Here is a 27,294-nt window from a genome sequence, read left to right as displayed (position 1 = left end):
AACCACTCATCTCGCTGCGCAGATCGGGCCCACAAAACCAGGGACTATAGACCAGGCCCAGACCGTGGCGGGAACTGGGGAACCGAGACCCAGACTCAAACTGAGACTGAGACTGAGACCGAGACCCGGGAGTAGAGTGCAAGGAACACGAGTGTGAGTCGCCGCCGCCGAAAAAAAAAAACACAAAATAGAAGATCAGGGACTCTCGGAGTGAAAGAGAGAGAGAGGAAATACCCGACCCAAGCGACGTCGCATCGTAGAAAAATTGAAGATGAGCGTGCCACCACCACGCCACGATTCTGCCATTCCCGTCTCTGTCTCTGTTTCACTATGTCCACCTCCCCCCTCCCGCATCTGTATCCCCCACATCTTCTCTGTCCAATCCCCCATCGCAATCCCCCATCTGGCATAGATGCCATCCCATCCCCATCCGCAACCGAGCTCGGCTCAGCTCGGCTCTCCTCCCGCGCCGGAACCGAATTGAGTGAATGTAAACTGTGGTTTACTTGTTTCCAGCGTTGTCATAGTAATTTTTCTGCACTATAACAACGGCCAGCGTCGCCTCCAACAACATTGAAAAATGCACTGAGAGAAAATAGGTATAAACTTTAATGGATATCTGAAGGATATTCTTGCTTTGAAAGGGAACTATTTCTTTAAATTGAAGCAAGGAACCAATATTCAAATAGACAGCGTTAAGTAATTTGATCTAGAAAAGCTTTGAGCTCTTACTTGAACATTAAACTATAATTTAAATCATCTAAATAAATATTTTAAAATTAGTATTTAATGAAAACTGTATATTGAGAGTGTAAAGTTTTAGTGCAAAATTTTAAGACATATTTTTATAACCGAATAAGACTCTATAGTTAAAGCATTCTATTCCAAGTCAATATAAAAAGTAAATAAAATTCTTTAGAAAATCTGAAAAGCATGTGCTATAGTAAAAATTCTTCACTATTTTCTCGCTGTGCATAAACTTTGGGGCGCTCTCGGATGTTCGGTGGCAGCACTCACCCGAAAACATTGAAACAAGCGGAGAAAAATGGAGATGCTGATGACACTGGAGACACGTTGTCTCTGGCAATCGTGCAACTGACACACCAGCACCACCACCGAAGGCACCACTGGCCACAAAAAATAACCAGAAAAAAAAAAACAGAATGCTAGACAGCATATGCCACACGAAGTTTTCGGAAAGATTACACTGGACAACAGGCGACGCGACTGGGGTGCGGCCAGATGGAATTTTTGGGAGGCACCTGGATGGGGTGTGCCTCCTAGAAGATGATTTGGCAATTGGTAATTGAAAGTTGATGTCTGCAACTTTTATGTCGGCAAAACTTCAGAAGCAATTGGATTTTTTATTCCGCTAAAATTAAATTATCATAATTAACCGAATTTTTAGAAGAATAAATAATCAAGCAAGTCCTGGGTAGAGTATTTAATAAGCGGAATACCATACTCTCAAAATAAATATTCAAAAATCCACGAAAAAGATTTACTGCCATACCAGACTGGGAATAACAAATGTAAAACCTTTCAGAGGGCACCTGCTCAGAGACGAGACTCCCCCAACTCTGTTAAATACCCCGAAGCTAATCAAAAGCCACTCAAGAAGTCCCTCTTAACCTGCATCTGGGCGCCCATAAATCAACTGGAGCGTAAGCCAAGGGAGGGTGGACGCCGAACCAAACCTGTTGCACAGTGTTCTTCCGAGTGCGCATCTTCTGAGACCCGAAAAAAAAGAGGATCATGCGAAGAGATCTGACCGAAAAATATACAACAAAACAAGGAGGCAACAACCACGCAAAACAACACACACAACACCACGCCACACCACACCACATAACACAACTCAACACACACACACCACACTGCACCGAAGTAGATCCACGCTTTCGTGAGCAAACAATTCGAAAGCTGACAACGACTCCGGAGGAGATCTCGGCGACGATCGATTCGTGTTAGTCATCATCACAGTTGAGCTGAGCCCACACGAATCATAATGAGACTCTGGCTGCTCCTCAAAAGCTGAAAAAACTCAGCAGTGCCCGCTTATCCCCATCGATAAGGCCAAAATCTAAGGATCTAAGGCAACAGCAGCTCGAACGATCCCGATCCCCCCAGCCAAATAGTGACGGAGTTTCCCAAGATCTTTTTCGTGTAGCTCATTAGCCTGGCAAACTAATTTCGCAAGCTGCAGACAATGCCCCCAGAAAAATACTCGTAACCGATGGAACATGAAACAAAAAAAAAAAACAGAGGCAAGCTGGCTGCATATTTATTGGTCATAAGTGCGGCAAAGCTCACAAGACCGAACAAACAGCAGTAAAAATTCAGCAGAGCAGAGTCGAAACTACAAAAAATATTTGAAAATTTGTCTCCGACTTGGCTTGCATAGCAATCGCATATTAGCAATTTGCATTGTCTACTGGAGCACACTTGGTCTCTGACTTTGGTTTACTAAGCTCTACACGGAGACAAATATATATCAAAGTCAAATGAAAATAAATTGATTGAGAATATCAAGGGGAAAGGCCTCTATAAGGAAGGGATAGGATATCATAACTAGGCCAAAAATGTTTTAATTTAAAGTAGAAGGGATTTTCTTTGCAAGTTTGGTTTAGGAAATCAGTTAATTGATAATTGATAATTGATAGATTGTTCCATATTGTAATTGAATTGTTCTTATATGGATAATAAAAGAATTTAAAATAATTAAAGATGCTGTTATTGTATATTTTAAGTTAGTAGTTTCTAATTCACACTGTGTTTGTAGCTATTCGAGTGTTGCAGCAGCTACTTTCTAGCTTGCAACCAATTTATGGATTCATTATGCTTAAATAACCATAAAATAGCAATTCAAAACCCCGTTTTCTCTCTGTGTACTTCCTTTCCAATAGGTGTATGTTTTTACCACTCTACCCTCCCCCTCTTGTTTTTAGCTGTGAAAAAGAATTCTTTTAGCAGCGTCTACAAATCGTGCAACGGCAGCAGCTCGCTCTTCGTGTTTGCCAAACTAAAAAAAATTTGACTCATGACTTCGGAGCAAAAGGAAACAAAAAAGCAAACAGAAACAAAACAAAAAAAAAAGGAAATACACCCACCATACCACCATTCACATCCTTTTTTGGCCTGCTCCTGGCCTGCTACACTTTTGGTTTTTGGTCTCAAATTAGTCCGTGCATGCGGCGGGGAATGTTTCTACAAATTAACGCCAATTTCGTATCACGTTATTAATAGTTAACCATTAAATTGACCGCCCCCAACTCAGATCATTATCTAGTTTCGGCGGCTAACAAGGCAGCACACAAAGCCACTGTGATTCCTTTTCGGCCAAAAGCGGAGTGCAGCTGCCTGCCGTCTTGCCTTAATTATCTCGGGAAGGCCAGCTGAAAAAAAAGTAAATACAAATATCTACATACTCGGCGGTGGCAGAGAGTGCAGCAGGATGCCTGTGACTTCCAAGGCAAGTTATAGGGAGCAAAAAAAAAAAAAAAAAACAGCTGCGCAGCGGTCGCGTCACCTTTGTTTACCGTATCGAGCTCGATAAGCTTGTTAACTGTTAACCAAATCTGTAGCCACCGCCGCTGCAATAAACATCGACTTCAGCCACTTGGCTTATAACTCTTAAAGGAGAACGCCCACCAGCCTGGAGCAGCTCTGCCACACCGGGCCATATGCACCCGGCCAATACCGAATAGCGATTCCTCAATTCACCCCAAGCGGCGGCTAATTACGAGCAAGAGTCTCGGGTCCAGAGATTAGCGTTGGTAATGGGGGCGAGATACGGATCTGAATGCCGATGGCAGGTCACAGATATGTGCATTCTGCCGCCAGGAACTTTGACTCTTATCGGGAAATATTTACGGTGAGAGAGTAAGGAAGATTTTTTAGGGGAAAACTAATAAAAATTGAATAAAGTTTATTGGAAAAAAGAAACGAAAAAGAGAAAGATAGTTGAAGCTTTTAGGATAGATCAGAGCCTCTAACAATACATCAAATTAAGACCTAATGTTATCTTAAAACTTCAATTAATATATTAGAAACTAGCCCTATAAGATAATAGAGTTCTGACATAAAATTAATGAAGAGTTCAGAACGAATATCAATTGAATTTCCTTTAAATAACTCTGCAAATTTATTAATAATATTTTAATTTCATTGCGCCCCTCTTATCTCTTTTAACAGATCATCTAATTTAAATGAATTTATAGATTGATCGGGGTCTGTTCTGCGAGATACACCTCTGCGCGGTTCGATTTAATTCCATGCCATCGATGCCGTGTCAAGTGTCCATCGCTAAGTCATGTGTAAAACGGCAACGGCAACTGCATAACCGACCTGGGCCGCATCGATGCATTAAGATAAACAAATGCGGATCGAAATCGGATAATGTCATGTAGCCATGTCATATGTTAGCCCCGGCAAAAAGCTCTAAACTGGAGCACTAAGTCAAGCAAAAACCAACTGACAAAAGACAAAAACCAGCAGAGCGGAGAGCGCGGCACAAACAGAAAACAAAAAAAAAAAAAAACATTCTTATCGATTACACCTGAGACCTCAATCAATAAATTGATTGTTAGCGATCAGTTTAAGGCAGGCAGGCCATGCGGAGCTCCATCGCATGTGCTCAGCATACAAAAGAGTTTTTCTTGGGAGTTTGGAGCTCGGTGTTCGGCGTTCGGTGTTTGTGCCTGTGTTGCCGCTGGTCGGCTCTTAAGATAAGCCGCCCGGCCTGGTCTTCTGGCTGCTGTACGCTCTCCGGCGGAGGCCCCAGCCTCGGACTGAGTCCCAGCCAGATCCGAGCCTGGTCCAAGCACTCTTGATCGCTGCCTTGCGATAGGACAGAGCAGAGTTTTGGACCAAGAAGTCCAAGCGGGGCCAGGCGGCGTTGTTAGGAAGTCGTCGTTGTCGTTTGCTGGTTGGTTTGTTTGTTCGACGATTACACTGCAAGAAAAATATTACACACGAAATAGGGCTTTAGGTAGAACATTTTCAAGAAGAGTATATAACCAACATAAAATGTAGTTTTTGGCAGAATAAGTGATGTGTTTTATTAGGATTTATATTTGGTTGCTTAACCCAAAGCTATAACCAGTTGGGAATCTTAGGGTAACTTTATCTTAACCTATATTTCCCATTTTATAAATACATGCTAACAATTTTTATTTTATGTACTTATCTTAAAAGTTTTGAATTCACCATAAGTCCCTTCCTTAAATTATACTTCCCTTGTATTAGATTCACAATAAAGTAATATATTTCTCTCTGTGTAACTTCGTTTACCTCCATTGGGTCGCACTGTTGTTGTTTCATTTCATTCGAGGCATAAAGCAAGATTTGTGTAAATGTCAGGTGGTAATAGTGACACTGTGCGCCACTTGATTGGTTTTACTTTGGCCAAGAGCCACAGGAAGACCCCTCGTCCTTCTCCTCTTTCCCCCCTTTCTACAGCTCCTTCTTCTCTTCGTCCGTTTATGTGTGTGTGTGTGCCAATTTTTCGTTGTTGGTGCTTTTATGGTCGCAAGGTTGTTACGGTTCTCGGCGGTTGTTAGCATTTCTTTAATTGGCTCATTTTCGCGGCACATGTTCAAAAAACTAAACAGAAGTCCAAACCAAAAATTTATTGCAAGTAATTTCAAAGTTATTGTAAAATAAATAAAAAAAAACGAGAACTCCGATTCCAAGACAATATCGCATCGTAGGCATCAATTAAACATGTAAATAAATTTCAGCAAACATCAACTATTTAACCGCGAGTCCCATGTGGCGTATGAGTAATGTCCGTAGGTTTTCGGTTGACAGTTTGTCACGTTGATTAAATCGAAAGAATTTGGCTGCCGCATTGGATTGTCAGCCAGTAAAAATGGCTATTAATGGCATTTGAAGTTCTTGTCTCTGTTGGGTTCCTTAAAGGCAAACTATTTGAAAATGTTGCAAGATTGGAAAATGAATTTTAAGTGTTTAGTTTTGATTTAATTGGGTTTTATAGAGAGTTTCTAATGAATTACTTGGAGAAACATTTATATAAAGCTAGAATAAATACGAGAGTAACTGATCAAAAGTGGGATTATAAGGAGACATTTATAATCTTTCACTTTATAAGGACAATTTGTATTAGCTACGTTGACCGATTGACCTAGATTGCAATTTTATATCCACTTTCAAGGCTGGGCTACCTTGGGAGAACGAAACCCAAGTGCTTGCCACAAATCTTTCCTTACAAAACAGCTGCCAAACGCTGATGCTGCAGTGGCCAAATGGGAAGAAAATAAAAATAATAAAACGACTTAAGAGACGCCCACGGAACGCAGTCCCATGCGGCAACACCCTCACGCCCAGCAGCAGCAGCAACATCGGCACAAGAGTCGCAGCAACAGCAACAGATCGACAACAATAACCACCAAGCCAAAGTGGAGCCTTGGCAGTCGAGTTGTATTTGTAAATTGAAAGCACACGCTGCGTCATCAAAGTCATTAAACTGTCGACTGCTTACGGAAGTTTCTTGGCTGTTGTTGTGCCTGGTGTGCCTTGGGTGTTGACTGTGCCGTGTTGTTGCCATTTGGGTGTGGATCGCTCTTCTGCGTTTTGTAACTGATATGCGACAAGAGCAATAGCAGCCGGCAGAGGCATGTGGGAGCATCCAGTTGGGGGCACAGGGAGAAAACTATTAAAAAATCTTATATTAATCTATATTTTTAAATCAATTAATTATTAGCCGAAAAAATATTATTTCCATGTTTATAAATCCTGGTTGAATCGTAAAATTATTATAATATAGTTATGTAGTTTTCCCTATTTGTTCTCTGTGTACGAATGTCAATGGAAGTGTAGGTGTAGAATGTGGCAAGCCACTCACTCAGCTGTGGCAGTCGGCAAGAGGTTCCCATTCCCCTCACTCTATCGGAGTCTGCAATTGGAAGCTAGCTTCAAGTGATTTAGAAAGAAATATTAAGTGGGAAAATCCGAAAGGTTTGGGTAAACAGAAATGGGAAATACTCTTGTTGTTACTCAAAATATTAACCAAAGAATAAGGAAATGATAAGTTCTTTTATTTTTGTCTTATTATTAAATAAAATAAAAATTATATAAAATAATTATTAGATCTTGTTATTTTAGAATATATTTAATATTTTTCTTGCCATAAGTTTACCCCCAAAACTTATACAATTTAGTAAGTTCCTTCCAAATTCAAATAGTTATTCCCTCGTTTTAGTAAAGGGTATAAGATTATAATAAATGTGACAGAAATGCTTAGAGCAGCTCCGGGTTTGGTTCGTCTCCGTCTTGGCTCTTTTCCCTTCTAACCGACGGCGGGGTGTGTCTCCCAAGCGGCGACAATTTCGCAATTCGCCAGGCGAAGGTGTGTTCTGCCTCCTCCTTTGCCCCTGTGAAATCCCCCCTCTTAACACTTTGAAATGATCCCTTAAAAACCACAAGTAGACTTGCATTCATTCACTGAATGCAGTCGGTGTATTTCAAACGATTCGTCGGCGTTTTAATGACACGCGCAATCCACCGCAGATTTGACTCCCCAATTTGCCAATTTGTCACCAAAAAACTAAAGACAGAAAATGAAAGAAAAGCGAGAAAAATCCGCCAGTCGAATTGCTAAATTCTGGATGAACAGCGAGAAATCCAAACCGAATGTATATACTATATCTACAGGCCGGAGAGCGAGGCGGCCCTCGGTCGCAGTTCGTCATTCGATTCGGGGAGTGTGACTTTGCTTTAATCGTGACTTTCACAATCAACCTTCAGAAAGGTAGCGTGTACAAGGCGCAAAATGGGCTGCAGACGGGCAGCAACAAGAGGAATAAACTAACAACTTTTCGAAGCGTTTACTTTGGCGCTTCATCGAATATTATTTCTCACGTTCTATTTTTTCTAGCTGCCGCTGCCCTGCCAGCCTGCTTTTTGTTTTTGTTTATCGTCTTCTTGTGGCACTGGAAGATTGACTCGGTGCAGGGCATCACATCAATGGATCCAGCCCCGGTTCAGGTCGGATTGGTTTAGTTTATAATTCGATCGGATCGCCCCATCTTCTCTCACAGTCTGTCTCGCTGGCTGTCTGGGTTGGCAGTAATTTTGATCGCTTTTCGATATTTCGGGGGAACTTTTTCACGACCAACAATGGAATGAATATATAAAGCAAGAAAATTGTACGGGCATTTCATGCATCGATCTTGTCAAGAGCAACTTTAACGATTGTCATCGGAAGTGGTGAAAATTTGGTCTTCGATCGGTTTCCGAGAAGTGATTTCAGTTAGTTTTGTCATTGTGTTTGGGGGGAAATAAAGTATTTTCTTTCTATATTTTAATCAAATTATATAATTATTAGGATTTAGGGCATTTACTTTGGAAGGTAATACTGGATTTATTATTTTCCTTAAACTACAGCCTGCGTTTAACAATAATTTATGATAGCTTAGAGTTTTTCTGGTTCTTAAAAAAACAAACAACAAAATGGGAAATATAAGTATTTATAAAATATATAAAATTGTCTTTGCTCCCTCCTCCGCAATGAAAACTCAAAGCCATCATTTAACGGGATAGTTAAAAAACTAAGAGAAAATATGAAGGCAATTAACTAAACGTAACCTAGCCACAATTATAATCCAATTACATTGATGTATCGTTTAATGTGCACGTTAATGGTAATGGGACATAAAAAGCATACAGCTGGGAGGGGCAGAATGGAATCCTAAATCAATTTCCTGTCCTGTCGGGGGCCATCAACTGGTTCCATTCAAATTCCTGGCCAACATGTACATACTTCTCTCTGTCCGTATGTCTCTGTCTCTGTCTGTGTCCCTGTCTCTGGGGGGGATTTGTGGCAATGGTAGCAATGGCAGGCCAAAGGAGCTATGTATGTAAATGCTGGCAATCTCCATTTGGCATTGCAAATGCCTTCCTTTTGGCCATTCCCATTCATTAGTTGGCCATTTCAATTAAGCCATAAAAGCCAAATCTAAACTGAAGACCAATTTTCCCAAATCCATCCCATTCGCAGTTGGAGCAGCAGCAGTACCTCCCCCTTCTCCGCCCCGTTTTTCCTTCTTGTTAAGGCCCCCCCGCTTATCCTCTTTTCCTCCCATTTTCCCCATCGATGTTTTCTGGCCACAATGTTATTGCCTTTGCATGTTGGAAATCATAAAAATGTTAAATGACAAGCGGGCGCATGTTCATTTTAGCGTTGTCCGTCTGTAGTTTCAATTCCTGATGATGTGGTTGCTGTTGCTGCTGCTGATTTGGTTGCTGTTGCTGTTGCCGTCGCTGTTGTGTTTGTTCGCATTGTCAAATTGCGATCAAAAACGCAACAAACGAAACATGCCACACGGAGCACTGAGCTCTGTGCACTGCCAAGACAGACACTCTCGAGCTCTCGGACCAGCAGCATCATGAATCAAATGGCCAAAAAGCCACCATCAAACACTCTTGGCCTCTCGCAGCAACAACTTCCCAAACAACCGGCGACAACCAGAATCAGCTGAATGCGTTTTAACGGCTACTTGTCTTTAGCTATTTATTGAAAGGATTTTCAACACTCGCCGGGCAAGCCAAAGGAGAGACCTGACTAAGAGGGTTTTTTGCACAGCGAGAAATGGGTGGGTAGGAATGGGAATTATATATATTAAATAACTTGGTTGAGGGTCTATGTGTGGGGAAATGTACCTGCAGTCTTAATATTTTTCCAAGAATCAAGGATCTAAAGACTTTTACTACATTTTTAAATAATTAATTAACCCTTACCATAACTTCCTACTTTATTTTCCTCTCAGTGCCATTCTGAGCTCAATCTGCGTTCGTTGCCTGAGTCTTCTGTCTGCACTGTCTGCCAGTTGCCAGTTGCCAGCGTCAGTCATTCATGCATTCAATCATTTAATTCAATTTGAAATTGTACAACAAGTCGCACATTTGCGCCTGCCACATGTCCACAAGACCCAGACTCTGGCTTGGATGCGGATTCGGATGGGGATTCGAATTGGAACTGGGATTGGGATTGGGTTTGGAACTGGGAGCTGTAGTAACCTGAGCATTGATGCCGCACAGGAAAAACACACACATTTGATTATGAAAAGCCTGCGTCTGCGTTTGCAACCAAATCGATAAAAATAATTGGTTGGCTGTTGCTCAGCTGACTGCGACTGCAACTTCGCTCGAATTCTGTTGAATTTTCAGTTTGACATGGATTGCTGCTGTTGATCGGTTGGTCCCGATCAGGGATCGACTGGTGGCCACCGGTGAGGTGAGGAGACCAGCGGCGGTGGCGGCGACGACGACGACGACCACCATTACAACACGGACAGCAGACAGCAGACGTCGCGTCGTCGTCGTCGTCGTCGGCGGCGGTTTTCCCACGTTCGTGAAAATATTTTTTCGCAAATTATTGGCAAAATAAAATTGTGCACATTTCGGCCTAACGATTTGAATGTGTGTGAGCTGAGAGAGATCGTACAAGGAAATTAAGGCTGGCGAATGGAGTAATCCTAATGAAGCAATCTTAGCCACAAACACCATATAAATTCGGTTGATGGATTCGATTGTGAAATCAGTGTGAGAAATATCAGTGATATGGTTAACGAAAGTAAAAGTAAATAGGATTTAGGGAAGATAATTAATAGTGTGAAGGCGTAGGATACAAATGGATTATTACAAGTTAATTTTGTATCCTTCCTTGATTACATGAATTAATAAAGAATCGCTAGTTCGATACTCTTAAAGTACTCCTAATGTTTCATTCTAGCATTCCAATGCCCAAAGCTAATCCCTTGACTTTCCTACCAATCACCGAGCAATCCCCCAATTAATTTCCCTCTCATTAAGCACACTTCCAGCCAGTTTTCCCCTCCGAAAACCCATTGCGTAAGAAGTGGTTTGCCCTAAATCATCTTGCAAATCTGCAGGAAGGCGAAGCGAGTGATAAATTCCTGCGCAAATTACGCAAAAAGCTGGAAAAACAAATGTGAGCAAATTTTTATTTACTTAACGTGTGTAGCTGGTGACAGTTGTCACGGCTAGGAGTCTCTCTCTCTCCGCTGGAGTGCCGAGTGTGTTGCACTTTAAGAAATTAATTGCCGAGATTTATGAGGCAGTTAGTGGATCGGATCGAGTCTGACTCCTAGTCCAAGAGTTGTATCTGCAGATGTTAGCCAGTGCCACGGAGTGCGTGCCCAGTCCGTTAGCAGTTTAGAGTTGACTTCGCAAGAAGAGAGCGAGCCTTATAAGGCTGCCGCGCTTTATGCATAAAGCTGAACCACATTTTCCAGCCACTTCACACTTTTATCAGTTTAAAATATGAAGCGGCAAAGCTATGGGAAAATCTTTTTATAGACCAACCCCACTGGACCCCGTGAAGTTGGAGGAGCTCGAAGCTGGGAGCTCAGAGCTGGAAGCATCGTAGCCAAGAAAAGAGCCGACAGTCAATTGTGTGAGGAGAAGAGATTTGCGAGGCCCGATAAAGCCGAATGCGGTTGGATGCACTCGTGAGATGATGACGATGGCTGTGGGTACGACTCCGGATGGAAATGGAGGTGGAGCTGCTGGCTGGAAGCTCCAGCTCGAGCAGGAGCAGGGTAGTGAGACTCCAGCCGAGTTACCACCGACTTCAGACTGTGGCAGCGGCACTCTATAATTAGACAATAAAAAAAGCCACAGACAAAAGGTGGCTCACATTGGGTGAGCATTCGGGGCGTGGCCAATATACAACACACTCTCTCACACACACACACACCACAGGCAGGCCAATTTCAAGCCAATGGGCAATCAAAATCAGCGACAAATTGTGCATTTTGTGGTCACAAATTGAGTTAACGCTGCCAAATTAGCGGCATGAATTTATCGCTCGGCCAACGGCCAACAACACAATCCCCCAGTCCCAGCACCAACCCAAAACCAAAGCAAGACGGAGCGGGATTCGATGCGGATTCGGAATTGGATTCGGATTCGGGTTCGGGTCCAAGCGCTTTAATTAAGTCTTTACGAGGCCAGCCACTCAGGCAGCGGCTCCATTTGTTGCCAAGCACTGCGAGAAATTACTATAAACTATTACCATTAGCCGCCATAGCCTGGACCACCCCATGTCAAATCGATCCTATCCGTAAACAATTTTCGGAAACACTTGCTTTAATTATGGCACACGATTTTCCACTTTAAACGTTACTGGCCCCCAGGGGCCCGTGGAAAATCTGATGTGGCAGTGACTAAGTGAATCATTTAGGTAATTGGTTAATATATATTAAACATATATGTTATCGACAGACCAATTTACAGTAAGAATAATTTATAAAAGAAAATAAATCTTAGTTTAATAGATTTGTTTATTAAGAGTTCGGAAATACTACTTGTCTTATGTCAAAATATATATCTTAAATATTGAAAGTTGAAGCTGTTATATATACATATAGTTGTAGTCAAAATAAGTTGGATTTCATAAGATTCAAAGACCTGTCAAAGTGTTTAATTAAAGAATATTAAATGTAATTTAGAATATTATATAATCAATGTAATATCTCTAATATCTCCTACTGTTCTTCTCTACTTTGTATTCCCGCCTTGATAGTATTTACAACAAAAATATCTCTTTAATTAAACTATTTTATTTCGATAGTTTTCCCCTCAATTTCTCACTGTGCATGTCTGGGTTAGCCAGCACCATTTGAAATTGGGTGCACCGCAGCTTGGCTCTCGCTTAAATAAATAAATCTGCTCCGGCTGCCCCTACCGCTGTTGTTGCAGTGGCAGCTTACTGCGGCCAGCAACAATTGGCGCTCGCCTCTTGCCACCAATAAAAGATCGCAGCTCGCTGATTTGACAGGTGAACAATTTTGGGGTTGGGCAGTTTTGGGTCCGAGCTGTGAGCTCCGGCATGTGTCGCTGCCTCCGGTCGTTGTTGGTGGAGCTGGCGAGGCTGCTGGTGGTGGTGCCCACCCACCTGGCTTCGATTGGAGCTAACATTTGTTTTGCTCGCCAGATTATTTCAACAAACTGGTGACAACAAATTAATTTAAAAGATTGCCCCGATATCAGCTCGGTTTATATTTTACTTGGCTTGTTAGTCCCCAGAGCAGTTAGCTTCGGTGGGTGGTTGTTAGCTCAATTGATGGCCAAAGGAAGATAGCTGGCAGCAGGGAGCTGCTAGCTGGGAGCCGGGTTACATTTTATGAATACTTTATGGCCAACTGTGGGAAATGGCTGGAAATGGGAGTCCTCCGATGGGATCTTGGGTTACCCACAAAGCCTTTATTAAGCATAGGCTGAAAGAGGTGTAAGTAGTAGCTCCTAATGGGGGTTTGGAAACAATGGATGAGACTTTAATGGTTTTCTATATTTATTTAATATCTCATATTTAATTGCGGTTAAAATTGATTGTTTTCCTTAAAGATTATAAGTTAAGAAAAACAAGTAAAACTCAAAGTTAAAAATTACCTTTCTAGGATCTGCTTCTATTTATTTATTCAAGTCTTTTTCAAAACTTGTCTTAAATTAATTCACCACCATATAGACAGCTTTTATATCAAAGGATACTTTATAAATTCCACCTTAATAAACCAATTATCAATTATATATACTTGCTCCCCTTTAAACCTCACTTTCAATAACTTCCGCTATAGCAAATTCCCCATCTTCTGTCACTCGGTAAATCTCAATCGTTCCCCCGATATGCAAAGCGTTGTTGTGTTGTGTTTTCCAACCGCAGAAACCAAAATTGATTGCACACTTCAAATATCATTGAAAAGGCGCATGACGGATGCGATCGGTTTGGGCATAGAGACAGCCACAAATAAATATCGAACGACCGGGCCATAAATAAAGCGAATCCAACGAAAATGTGCCGAAATCGAACATTGAACATCGATTTTGCAAGGTCAAATGGAGGAGTTGGAACTGGCTATGGGATCGCCTTCGTCGGCGAGTCTCGATGCTCCCAGCTCGATGCTAACCCGGGCCCTTAAACTTTTCAAAAGTCAACAGCAGTTTAAACTCGTTTGCAAAACACTAACGGGCAAAACGCCTCAGCAGCCCCCCCGTTGCGCTCTACACTCAATTTGTTTGCCCAGCGGCATTGAGAATTGGAGTGTCAAACTTTCAGCTTTCGATGCACGCCAGGATCCCGGGTCCCAGGGCAAACTATAGTCGCAAACCGAAAAGGAAACGGAGCTGAAGGTACATGGAAAGAAATTCTACCTAGATAATCAAAGCTATAAATAATAGAGAAATCTGAGAAATATCTGGGAAATATTGCAATTTTTACCTTGATCTTAAAGATATATTCACACTGTTCTCTTTATCCCAAAAATGTCCTATTTAAGACTTTTTCTTTGTTAAACATGTTGTATTATTTTTAATTTTTTTTATATATTTAGTTGATCATATTTTTTCACGGTGCATAAACCCAGAAAAGGAGGAACTGCAGCGGAGGCTGCCTGCGATGGCTTCTTGCTGGTTTTGTATTGACATTAAATGAAATAATCTGCGATGATTGTGCATTAGTTGCAGTCGGATGCTGTCCCATGGCCAGGGACTGGGGTAATAGTTCTAGACTGCTTGCTGCCTCGTCCGATGGAGTCCGGGGGGGATTAGGGCGGTGATGGGAGGACGGTAGGATGACTGCTTGCGGAGCATCGCTCGGTCGGTTGTCGTGGTTCCCATGGCATGATTTTGCATGAAATAATGTGGCGCACGAGTGGGCGGGCAGAGATCCGTGCGGGGGGCCACTTGTCGTGGAGCAGTCGTTTTGGCATTGCCAAAGATGCAAAGGCACCGTGGGTCAAGAAATTGTTTTTAAAAATCAAAGGATTTTGGTAGGACAGAGTTAATTTCATTTAATTGGAAGCAAGAGGTATAGAAAGCTTAATGGGGAGGGTATAAAAAGGTAGTGAAACGTAATTACTAAATAAAATCTATAAACTTATCCCTTGGAATTCTTATAATTCTCAAGTTGAATTGTTGGAAAAATAATTGAATCTGGAGTTAGTGATAAGTAAGTTTGCCTTATTTTAGAGTAGCATTAAGGTTTACAAACACATTTTAAAGAAAACTGATGGATATAAAAGCCATTAATTTTCTTTGAAATATTTTTACAATTTTCTTGTATCCTTGCACCACTGTACCGTTAGTGTCGCTCGTTCGATGTTGCCTTTTGGAAGCTTCATTCAGGCGCTTGTCTTTCGGTTTCTGTTTCTGTATTTCTTTGCATCGTTCGGCTCGGGATTTTCCGCTTTTCTGTTTCTGTTTTCTGGCCGCTCAGCCGCCAAATTTGCAATGAAACAGGAACCGTTAACTGCGGCAATTTGTGCCCTCTCTCTCTCAGTCACTTTCCGTCTCTCTCGGTTAGTTTCCCACGTTATAATTCGTTAGATTTGCCATGCTTTTTTCGGTGTATTTGAACCGAATCTTGAATTTGGATTGCTATGCTTTAGAGGGCATTAATGTTCTATCCTTGATTGACGGGGCTGGGTACTAGTTTTTGTGAATTTGTATTTTTTTATGATTTAAAAAATAGAAATACTATATGTCTCTGATGTCTTTAAAGGGTTTTTGTTCCCTAAATGCCTTGTTCTTATGTCATTATATTAATTTTGTGTGGAATTGACTCCAAAAGCACCCTATTTACCATTTATGAAAACAATAAGATTTAATTTCATTCATGTATTTGGAAAGTGTGTGGGGATTTCCAAGACTTCTTATAATGTGAAGAGATCAAACTTTATTTATGATATTGTATACTTTTTGCTAATATTTTCAGCTTTCCTGAGATTTCCCTATAAAAGCTTCTGGAATAGTGACTTTGTTTTGAAAGTAAAGTAAAGTATTTACTATTATGATTATTCACCAGATAGAGTATTTTAATCTTCGGAACTTCCTTTCTAGTTTTCGGGGCTTCGTTTTTTCATTTGTTTTGGGAGGTTCCTGGGATTCCCAGGCAGTGTGTTGACACTTGGTCTTGTAGCCTTAGGAATTGCGTGAGGTAAGGCCTTTCTCTTTTCACTTCTCCAATTCTCCGGTTCCCTGCTTCTCTGATGCCCCAGACCCCTCTCTCCTTTTCTCTCTGTGGCATCACGTGCAAGCAATTATTTTATCAATCATTTAGGCGCTGCTACAAGAAGATGTTGTACTTTTACAGGCAGACGCAGCTCTTCGCCTGGTTGGTCGTCGTCTGGCTTTTCAATACCCTTTGTTTCAAGAGGGTATTGAAATATAATGTCAAAGTTTGCCAATACATTAATAATTAATTGTATATTAAGAAAGAAACATAAAACAAGAAAGAAAGCTAACTTTGTATACCCTTGCAGGTAACAATTAAAATATATCATAACTAAGCCAAAAATGCATTAATTTCGATTCGGAAAGCAGTTTTGTGTTAGTTTTTATTAATTAAAAAAAACTGCATACCACATTTAAAATTTTAAGAAATCAAAATTTTTGGTCATTTTTGCAAATTTTAATTTAACCCCTTATCAAATTTCGCAAAAATGGCCAAAAAATCGATTTCTTCCGGACATGTCTAGAAAGATTCGCATGTTAATGCTGATCAAGAATATATATGGTTTATGGGGTCGGAAATGATTCCTTGACTTGGAAAAATATTATTTTGTATTATAAAATCGGATTTTTTATATTAAAAAACTTCTTGATTTTTAAAAAATTAAAAATATCATAACTCGGCCAAAAGAGCATTAATTTTCAATCGGAAAACTGTTCTGTGGAAGATTTTCTACAGTTAATAAATCTGCATACTTCATTTAAAAATTTTGAAAATTGAATTTTTTATCAAAATCAAAAATTTTAATGATGTAACCCCTTATAAAATTTTGCAAAAATGGCCAAAAAATCGATTTCTTCCTGACATATATAGAAAGATTCCCCTGTTGATGCTGATCAAGAATATATATACTTTATAGGGTCGGAAACGTCTCCTTCACTGCGTTGCAAACTTCTGACTGAAATTATAAAACCCTGCAAGGGTATAAATATATATACTATATAATTATGAGAAACAAGGTACTAATATAACTCGAAGAAAAACAACATTTAAGGGTATTTAAAGCTTTGGTCTTAACAGCCAGCCTTCCTTTCGCACTGTGGCTTGGATCTGTGTGTGGATCTTTGGTGGTTCCTCTCGGTGGTAATAGGAATAGTAATAGTGGCGGTACTACCTCCACTGGTAGTGGTGGTGCTCAAACAGCGAAAACGCATTTAATGTCTGCTTAGTGTGATTACGACGCATTAATGCCGTGCTCTCCAGCCAAATGGCCAACAAACGTCCAGGCATCTCCACCTTGTACATATATTCGTTTTGTTTTTATTTTTGTTGTTTTTGTTGGCAGACTGTGTTGTTTTTGCGTTTTACTGTTTTACAGTCACCGGCCTCGTCTTCTTCTGTTTCCCCAGGCTAAAGCTGTTGTTGTTGCCGTTGTTATATGTGTGTTAACTTTCAAATAAATTAAACATGAAGCTGGGATCATTTATTTCACTCGCTCCACCTAGCCAGCGTGCTGCACGGACAAAAAAGTAACAAGGAAACATGTTAATTAGGGAAATATTAATTGGTTAAATAAATTATAAAGTCCTAAGAATAAAAAGAAAATGAAAAGGGACAGCAAGGAAGATTTTTAAGTTAAACAAAAGGATATGATTATCATCTCTATTTGAGATTTCGATAAATCTATAAAATGCTAGTGATGGATGTCGATTGAAAAACAATCTCATTTAAATGTTTCTGTAACTGGGGAATTAAAAAGGCAAACTCAAATTTGAGCTTTCATACATTTAAGGTTTTTAACGAGACAAATTATATTTTAAAGTATATTTATATAGCCTAAATCTTGCACTATTTTTGATTTTTTAACAGTGCATTACTGGCCAAGTTTACTAGTCGCTCGTTTGGGGCCAAATCGCAAGCACATAAATACAACACACACAGACACAAGCACTTTACTGGGACTTTGGCCGCTGTGTGTGCGCAATGTTTCTTCATTTTCACATTAAATGTGCAATCCCCGACATTTGTTTGAATTAACACGCGGCAATTACCGCTCACCGACTCCAAGCTCTGAGCTCCCAGCTCCCAGCTTCCAGCTTCAAACTTCGCTGGCCAAAAAGCTGGGAGCCTGGCGATCCAATTATCCCAGCGGCCACACAGCCACAATCACCAAAGGAAAGCCCATAGAGGCTTTTGGGGTCTGACGAGGATCGGGCCAAAAACACATTTGGGGGATTTAGAGGGCTGTAAAAGTCGGTGCTTAACAGGCACAATCGATCAATCGTTTCGATAATGACCGCGGTACAGCAGTGTGCTAATTTTAAGATAAATAACATTAATTAATCTCGTAAAGTTGGTTTTATGCATTGTAACACTGATTAGACCGCTACCTAATGAAATCTGACAGTGTATTTAAGATATATCAATCAACCTTTGATTGGTAAATACTTTTGATTCTTTTAATTATTATGCAAATTTATTGGATTATCACATATATGCCTTGAATATATAAGAAAAGTACGAAATGTAAACTATTCTGAATGTTTAAAATCCTATTATGACTTAATATTTTGGCCACATTTAACCCATTCCCACATAAAACACACATGTGACTATGGCTTTTATAAAGACATTTTGTGTAAAGTTAGGCATGAGAAGGTCCCTCTGCCAGCTAGCCAGCCCATCGATTACGTATGCACATCAATAAATCAATGAAATGTTGCATAAAATGATCGTTTAATGCCTCAGCCCAATCAGAATTCTTTCCTTACTTTTTACACACGTATATATAGTGGTAAGAAAAACCACTTAAACTGCTGCTAGCCATGGCTGTGTTTATCTCGGCCGGCAGACAAAGAAATGCATAAATTATTTCTCGCAGGCATTTTAAAGCGCCTGTTAGGCGAGTCGATGCGATGGAACCTGTAGACTGTTGCCAACTGTTTGGCCGAGAGCGAGCCTCTGCCTACTTGCTGGCCATTTAGAAAGCCTTCGCCTTCGCCGTGTCCACGCTTTTGTCCATATTTGTACACAATTAGCAATGACACAAAAAAACGAAAAAGAAAAATCGCACAGAAAATCAAGGGGAGAAAAACGGAATCGCGGCAGGCTAAAACAGAAAAAAAAAATGCATACGTAAAGGAAACAAACTTCACACACCATAAATCGATTATCATTGCACACGCACACACACAAACACACACATAGCACCTATATGGGTATTAAATCAAATTGCGCATTTTACGCCTCGTCTGGTTTGTGCATAAATTTATTTATCGGCTGTGTCCATCGGACATCGGCTGCCGTCGCCTTATCGCACACGCATCCACAGGTATATCCACATTCAGGCCATCATCATTACCATCGGAATAATCGTCATTATCTGGCCGGTGATCATGATCATTGGCATCGCCATCGCCATTGCATCGACATGGACATCGACACGGACATTGCGTATACGCCATGCGCGCGATCTGGTTGTGCCTCTGTGCATGCATAAAATGTATAACAAAATTGTCATTAGCGTAAAGCATTTGTTAAGCACTCACTGATCGGGCGATAAGTCAAAGAAGGGGGATTCTGCAGCTACTCCTTCTCAGTTCTCGCTCCCCACTCCTCCTTTTGCCGCTCCCAATCCCGCTCGCAACTTGACCAGATCCATCCCAGCCAGGCCATCCATCCGTCCATCCATCAACGCCAGGAGAGGGAACACGCGCTGACAATCAATGGCGACAAGCGAAGCTGCCTGAAACGGGTCCGGTTTTGGGTTGCTGGCAGGCCAGCTATTTCACACCTTCGCAGTTGCCGGTGCACTGGGAGAAAAATTTACACAAATGTTGCATTGAATTTAATGAAGATTTAGCTCTTTTTGTGATCAATAAATTGAATATTATTTTTGCTTTTATTACCAATTCTTTAAGAAACAAAGATTTCTCTAGATTTTATCTTAAAACTAGTGAAACACTTTTCTCTCGGTGCCCATTTGAAGCTCTGGGATCTGGGATCTCTTGGCTCTTTGGCTTTTTGGCTTCGACTAGAAGGCTTGGTGTAAAATGCCTGCATGATTGGCATTGCTTTTGTGCTCGTATCTTCGACGATGTCCGGTGTCCGTACGTCCATCTGTCCGTGAGTCGTCGCCGGCTTATTGACAATGCGTCAGGCGTTTGCTCCGCCGGCGGTGGTCAGCTTTGATGACTCCAGTTAGCCAGGCCAAACTCCATCGCCGACTACGACTACAAGCCCGAGTCGGTGGCATTGGGGAGAGAGATGGAGCTGGTCTAAAAACTAGTTGCGTTGACATACCAATTAACTTGACAAATACATAATTGGTAGCAAAAACAATTAAATGTCCGCTTTTTGCTGGCTGTCAGCTACCGCCTTTTGATCAAGAACTCCATGCGAGGCATGCCCCTAAACACACGACTCTGATCGACCATTTCGCTGTCAGCTTATGAGTCTCAGAAATTCATTTAAATTTATCTAGTTGTCAACGTTTTTTTTTCTCCCGTTTTGTAGCTATTTCTGTAGCTTAAAGATATTTGCACAATTTGCTCATAAAAAACAAATCAACGGAACAAAAACAAAAAAAAACCTGTGGGAGTCAGAAGGAGGACGAGGCGTTTTCTTGGGGGGAAGGTAGTCTTGGCCTGGCGACCCAGGGATTCGAAGATAGGAGATCGGGGCTCCGGAGAGGGACAAAACGGCAGCCACTAACGAAGCGCCGCCAACGTCTCAGCGATGCTGTTTGCTGATTTTCTTGTGGGCAGCCCTCGCTGACTGCAAATACCCTTTGGGTATAGAGGGCATATCAGTCTTGTTTTTGAAAGAATATGTACTTGCTAATTTAAAATGTGTTTAATAATTTGATAAAAATTCCATTAACTGCTAAACTTATAAACAATTTATAATAATTTTTGAATATTAAACCTATTCTATAATTTCCTTTCAATAGAAACTAAAAAACTCAAGTACCTGATTCTATAAGTAATGTCTCCTTTATCCATAAGGGTATCTGTCGTATCACCATTATCTGTTTGGACTTCTTCTGGCCTTTTTTTTTTGGGATCTATGGCTCTTGGCTGTGGCTCTCTTTGGCAGGTGCAGTTTGCAGTTTGCAGTTGGCTGTTTGCATTCGCTCCTCCGCCGTGGCCGCTGTGTTGTTGCTCATTAGTTTTTTTCCCTGCTGCCACAGAGTCTACGTCTGTTACCATTTTGGGCTGGCTGGGAATCGGGCGCTGGATTAGCCAGGTAAAGGCAGCAGGTACGGTAAGGTAAGGAGGGGTAGCCGCCAAAAGGAAAATCGAAATGTTTTGCCGTGTGTGCAGTGTGGGAAAACTTTTATTTCAAGGTTCAAAAGACGCCCGCAGAGTGTGAAAAATGGCTAAAACAAAAAGCCAGACTCTGAGCCAGAGCTGGAGCTGAAGCTGAAGCTGGAGTTGAAGCTAAGGCCAGAGAGGTATATATATTATATAGTGGCGATTTTAACTGCTGCGGCTGCCCCCACGGCGTATGCGCAATGCCATAAATCCAATGTGACTCGTCGGTGGCCCAAAATGTATTCCTCCAATCCGGAGTCAAAGTTGGTCAAATGATGTGGCCCAGAAAGCGAACGGTTCATGTGTGAAAATCGCTAGACACGGACACGGATACGCAGCCATGTTGTTTCATAATTATAAGTTAAATACGACAGTTTCATATAAAAATCAACTAGTAAATCAACGTAAGCGCGCCTGGCAATTAAGTGGCCAGAAACGTAACACACGCCGATGGTGGTGGTGTGGTGGCTCTCGGTGGTGGTGTTTTCTGGTGGTGCTTGGCCAAGCACGTCGCCAAGTTGGGCCCGGGTTCGAGTTCGACATCGGAATTGGACTTGCAGAGCTCGAGCCGAGCCGAGCCAAGCCGGGCCAAGCCAAGCCAAGCCAACTCAGCCAAGCGAACTGTCAATTATAACCAATCGCACACCAAGTGCACATTAAACCCTATCAACTGTTTTTGTAATTTATTGTTCGCTGGGGTTTTTTCTCTCTCCCCATCTCCCCAACGCGTCTGCTTCTCATTTCTAAAGTTGCAAGCTTTGCAGTCGCATTTGGTGCGAGATCCGCATTGCACATTGCACACAGTGCAGGTGAACAGTGGTCTGAGATTGGTGAATATATTTGTATGCATATTTCTAAGTTCTATAATATTTTAAATAGATTTTTATTGAGGTTTGCACCGCTTCCAAGGCAGTTTGAAGAACTTAAGGTCTTCTGAGCTCTTACATATATTTGTTGTATTTTTTTTTTAATTTAATCCTCTTTCATATCAGCTTTAAGGACTTAATCCTGCCACTAAAAATAAAGTACCTAAACTTGTGTAATTTTTGTGATTGAAACCCACTGTTCCCTATACTTCTGGCGATGACTACTTTTCTTGGCTTGGTCTGTAGACGATCTGGCCTCATCATAATTATCGCTGACTGGGGCGGCACGTTCGACTACGCACACTCTTAGAGAGGGGCTACCATAGGGGAAGAGGCTCCTTTTGGAGAGGGAATACTGGGGGTTACTGGCGAACTGCTCAACGTAAATCTAGCAAAGTCAAATGAGCAGTTTATGGCCACAGCGACGACGACGACGACGACGACGACCATTTGAAGACGCGCCAAAGGAGCATGAGATGGAGGAGCCTGTCTATATAGCATCGCATCGCAGCGGATCGCCTCGGATCGCATCGCTGCGGATCGGATCGGATCTGCCGGGTGCCACTTGGGGGCAACATTCACTTTTTTTATTGCACCACTTTGGCAATAGGCACAAGTGTGATTTCAAATCTCTGGGTCGCCCCGGTGTTAGCTGGTTGTGTAGCCTGTAGCCTGTTGCCTGTTGCCTGTTTGCCTGTTGCCAAAGCCAAATTGGCAGAAATATGAAGTCAGCGTGTGCATTTCGGTAAAAGCGGTGATTATACACAGACACACAAACACACATACTCCCCTATATTCCTGGCTGGACAGGAGAATGGCCATTTGGGAGACGAGAAATATATGACAGCCAGAGAGTTGGCACATAATGCGCATTAGCATATGCCACTGTAGCATCCAGCCTCCCTTCCCTTCCCCTCGTTGTACTCACTGGCACTTCCCTTACCGGCATTCATCGCAAATGGGCCAAAAAGAGCGGAAAAGGCAGCAGCACAAACAGAAACAGAAATAGTAAGAGACTAAGACTGCGACTACGACTGCGACTAGGAGTACGAGTACCAGAAACAGCACTGTGGGCTGACGTTGATGGCCAGTTCAATTAAATGCCATCAATTTTAATAACGCGCCTGCCTGGGCTAACGGACTACGGACCCCAACCCGGGGCATACTCTTGGCCCGACTCCCTCGAAAGCTACAGGTGTAACTCTGTAGAGTAAACTTCCCTTTTTTGGTGATTTATGCTTTAGCTTTACCTTTGATTCATATGGAAATTGTGCTATAATAACTATAACCTGCTCTTAGAGGACTTAAAACTATTCAATAAATAGAAACTTTTTTTTTTAGAATTGATTAGCAATTTTTAAAAATTAATAAGTTATTAATAAATGACTTTTCTTAATGAAAGTTTTATTTTCAATTTAATCATATCCTTCCATCAACGCCTCTGAATTTATTAGTTTTTATTTAGAAATGGAGGATTAAATGTATATTATCTTTATATTTTATAGTTCGTATCTTAGCTCCACTGATTCAAGTTAGCCAAGTTACCCTGTAAACCGTCCGTCTGCTACCTTGGGCACTATATAACCCGGTGCTGGTGAAACAAAACGCTCGCTGGCATGGAAATTACAAATGCATCAGGCCAGGGCCCAAAACTCACATGTGTGTAGACAGTCGCAAACGCACTTGAGGCACTTGAGGCTAAGAAACCAGCGGAGCAGTGGACCCCATTCTCCTCAGCTCCGGTCGGTCGGTCGGTCGGTCGGTCAGTTCGGGCCAGGCTTGGATGGTGTGGCGGACTGGCCGCCATGTGGCCCTCGGTCATGTGGAGTTTGCAGGCTTGACAAAGCACTTAAGCCCGGGTCACTTGTTCACTGCACTCCTTTCGCCCCTTTTGGCCATTGTTTTGGGGCCCTGACAAACGAGATGTTGTTGGCCGGGCCAAGAAGAGTGAAAATTGAATGTGCTAAGCAGGCAAAAGGCAAAAAAATAAAAACAAAAAAAAAGAAGAAAAGCTTGGGGGCAACCAGAATAAAAGATAAATATCTTACGAATTAGAATACAGAGCCACATTTGTCTAACTTTGATGCACTATCTTGAGGGGGAAATAAAATCAAGACTTCTTTGAAAAATAAAATATATATTTCTAAAGGAAAAACACTATAATAATTATTATTATAACATTTTTCAAAGATTCTTACATTTGTTTTCTAGCACACATGGCTATATCGACACTGCTTTTGATGCTAATCAAGAAAATATATAATTTATAATATCAAAAATGACTCCTCAAAGCTTTGTAAACTGTTTGACCTATATTTAAATATCCTAAAAATAATTAAAACTCCTAAAGATAATCCATAAAATAAAGCAGACAACTTGCTACTGTCCCCTTAATCTATTAAGAAAAAAGTAAACAGATTCTTGACCCAACACAAGTGTAGTGGCAAACTTTGCTTTTTGTTTGCACACCGAAGCACCCTTCAGTCTGGAGGATCTGCGAGGGGCAGTAGGGGGGTTAAGAGTGGCAGCAGCAACAGCAGCAGCAGCTGCTGCAGTTTTTGCTGGCAATTGATGTTGATGTCGCGGGCGCCAAAATCGACACACTTGTCCCAGCCGAAACTGCAACTGCAACTGGCAGCCGAAAGTGGCAGTCGTCGTCTGGAGCACCGAGTACAGGTTAAATGGATCACGACTGCACGGATTCGCTGTCCGTCTGAATCTGAATCTCACTTTGACTCCAACTTGGCGTCCAAATCCACATCCACATCCCCATCCACATCAACAGCCAAGGCTCTCCTCTGTCCGCTGGTCTGAGTCGTCCGACGGCCATAAAATACGCGACATGCAAACGTTTTTGATGCAATGAGGCGGCCAAACGAAATTAGGAAATTGTGTAAAGACTCTTGGCCGACAAGCCAATGTATATTCACCGCCCCCTTAGCATTCCCTTCTGTCTTTAATTTGAATACCCTGCAGAGAGGATTTAATCATCATTTTTGGTATTTGAGATGGACATTTCTTGGGTTTTACGTAGTCTTTATTTAAAGGTATTTGTATCTTGTATCTTATAAATTGTTTATATTCAAAGATTAAAGATCATATTTTACCAGAATACAATTCATTATAGATATTTCCTATGGAACATAAAGACCAAGTCCTTGTTGTTTTCTCGACTTACTGCCAAAATTCTCTAAAAAATCAATCATTGCTAGAGTATTCCACTGTTCGTCTATTTACTTAGCTTGATTGGCTTGTTTCTGGTTGGTAGCTTCGATCAGTTAGCGGTTCATTTACGAGTCTCATTAGGCATTGCCGGCCATAAAGTCGGCCCCGCCATTTTGGCCATTTTGTGTCTAAGTATTTTGTGCATTTTGTTAACCGAATCTCAAATGGTTTTTCCCAATTTTTTCTTTCTTGCAGCGAGCACCTCGCACGGCAGCAGCAGCAGTGGCAGTGGCAGTGGCAGCTGCAAATCCTCGCCAGCAACCAACAAGGCGCTTGGACACAATCATGGCTACAGTAATGGCAAGCAAAGCGGATCATCTTCGGGCTTTGGAGCGGGCTCCTCCGCGGGCGCCGCATCGCTGGGGGCCTTTGCCAGGCTGCCCCATCACCAGCAGGCCACCCAACAGCAGCAGCAGCAACAGCTTTATGCCTCCGGCGTGTCCAAGTTGCCATTCTCGCCGTTCTTTGCGGCCTCGCCATTCTTCTTCACGTACCGAAGGATCAGTGGCAAGCAGGAGGATAACAATAATAGCTGCAGCTACAACAATGGCAGCAGCAGCGCAGGATCTGGAGCGGGGGCGGGAGCAGGATCCGGAGCAGGTGCCAGCACCATGCAGGATTACGACCGCAAGTTCTCGCTGCTGAGCCTGTTCAAGAATCCCTACAAGTTTGGCGATACGCAGACTTCGCGGAAAACCTCCCCCACTGGTGGAGGTGCATCCTCCAAGTCCCTGACCGGAGTCGCCTCCTCCTCCTCCTCGGCCAGCTGGAAGAGCTACGCGGGATCGGGCTCTCCGCATGCCGCCCTCAATCCCGCCTTCGGTGGCATGGCCCTGGGCGCCACGCGAAAGGATAGCAGCAGCTTCAGCGGGATTAACTTTGGCGGCGGTGCCTCCGCCTTTGGGCGCTCCTCCTCCTGCTCCGATTCGGCGGCCAACGGCGGCTACAATGATCTCTCCAAGAACCGCAAGGTACACAAGTGTGACACCGAAGGCTGCGACAAGGTGTACACGAAGAGTTCGCACCTCAAGGCGCACAAGCGAACGCACACAGGTGAGAGCAGCGCCAAGGGGGGACTTTTAATTAAGAATACTTTGTAGTTAATATTTGAATGGCTTGTTAACCGAACCCTGAAACGCCTCTCACCACTTGTATTCTGGTATCTGGTATTTATCCACAGGCGAGAAGCCGTACGTGTGCACGTGGGAGGGCTGCATTTGGCGCTTCGCCCGCTCCGACGAGCTGACCCGCCACTACCGGAAGCACACGGGCGTGAAGCCGTTCCGCTGCCAGCTGTGCACGCGCAGCTTCAGCCGCTCGGACCACCTGTCGCTGCACATGCGCCGCCACTGAGGATCCGGGAATCTGGAACTGGAACTGGAACTGCCAACCTGGCCATACATATGTATACACAACTCCACACATATCCGGACACAATACTCATCCGAGGAGCCCCTCGCCTCTATTTATATGCACCCGAATCACTTCCATCGATCATATTTAACGCGACCAGATATATTCCATATCGCCTAAGTAGCTCAATTTCTAATGGTAAGCGGGCTCAAAGCCCAACTTATAGCTGTAGTTATAGCCTTAGTTCTGGGCCGCGAAAGATTTGTAAAATTTTTCCCCTTCAGGGCCCAGAGAGACAATTGCCTTCAGAAGCCAAGTTAACAAAGTGGATGTTTTAAGCCTACTACTTTTAGAAATATCTATCTACATAGTTAATTATACAACATTGTACTAACAGATAGTTTTGGATTGGTGCTAGCAACTTGCGTGTACATAGCTCTAGATGAACATTTACAGCCTAGTTGGATAAGTGGAAATTTTAACTAATTTTAGATGAAATTTTTATTGGTTGTTAAGTAGAAAATTGTAAACAAAAGAGAACGGA

The 27,294-nt window shown here is 42.2% G+C and overlaps 1 protein-coding gene across 2 annotated transcripts in view; it reads left to right on the top strand.

Annotated features, from left to right (window-relative positions):
* Positions 1 to 26,822, top strand: part of LOC108086042 (Krueppel-like factor luna) — a 36,012-nt gene extending 9,190 nt beyond the window's left edge. For both annotated transcript variants that reach the window (XM_070288570.1, XM_070288565.1), the window contains exons 5-6: positions 25,593 to 26,450; positions 26,578 to 26,822. In XM_070288570.1, coding sequence (XP_070144671.1) covers positions 25,593 to 26,450; positions 26,578 to 26,750 — 1,031 coding nt within the window. In that variant the 3' untranslated portion in view covers positions 26,751 to 26,822. The remainder of the gene's footprint in view (positions 1 to 25,592; positions 26,451 to 26,577) is intronic.
* The last annotated feature ends 472 nt before the right edge of the window (positions 26,823 to 27,294 follow it).

Source organism: Drosophila kikkawai, chromosome 2L, assembly GCF_030179895.1.
Source record: "Drosophila kikkawai strain 14028-0561.14 chromosome 2L, DkikHiC1v2, whole genome shotgun sequence".
In the NCBI taxonomy this organism is placed as follows: domain Eukaryota; kingdom Metazoa; phylum Arthropoda; class Insecta; order Diptera; family Drosophilidae; genus Drosophila; species Drosophila kikkawai.
This window is presented reverse-complemented; position numbering and strand designations above follow the sequence as displayed.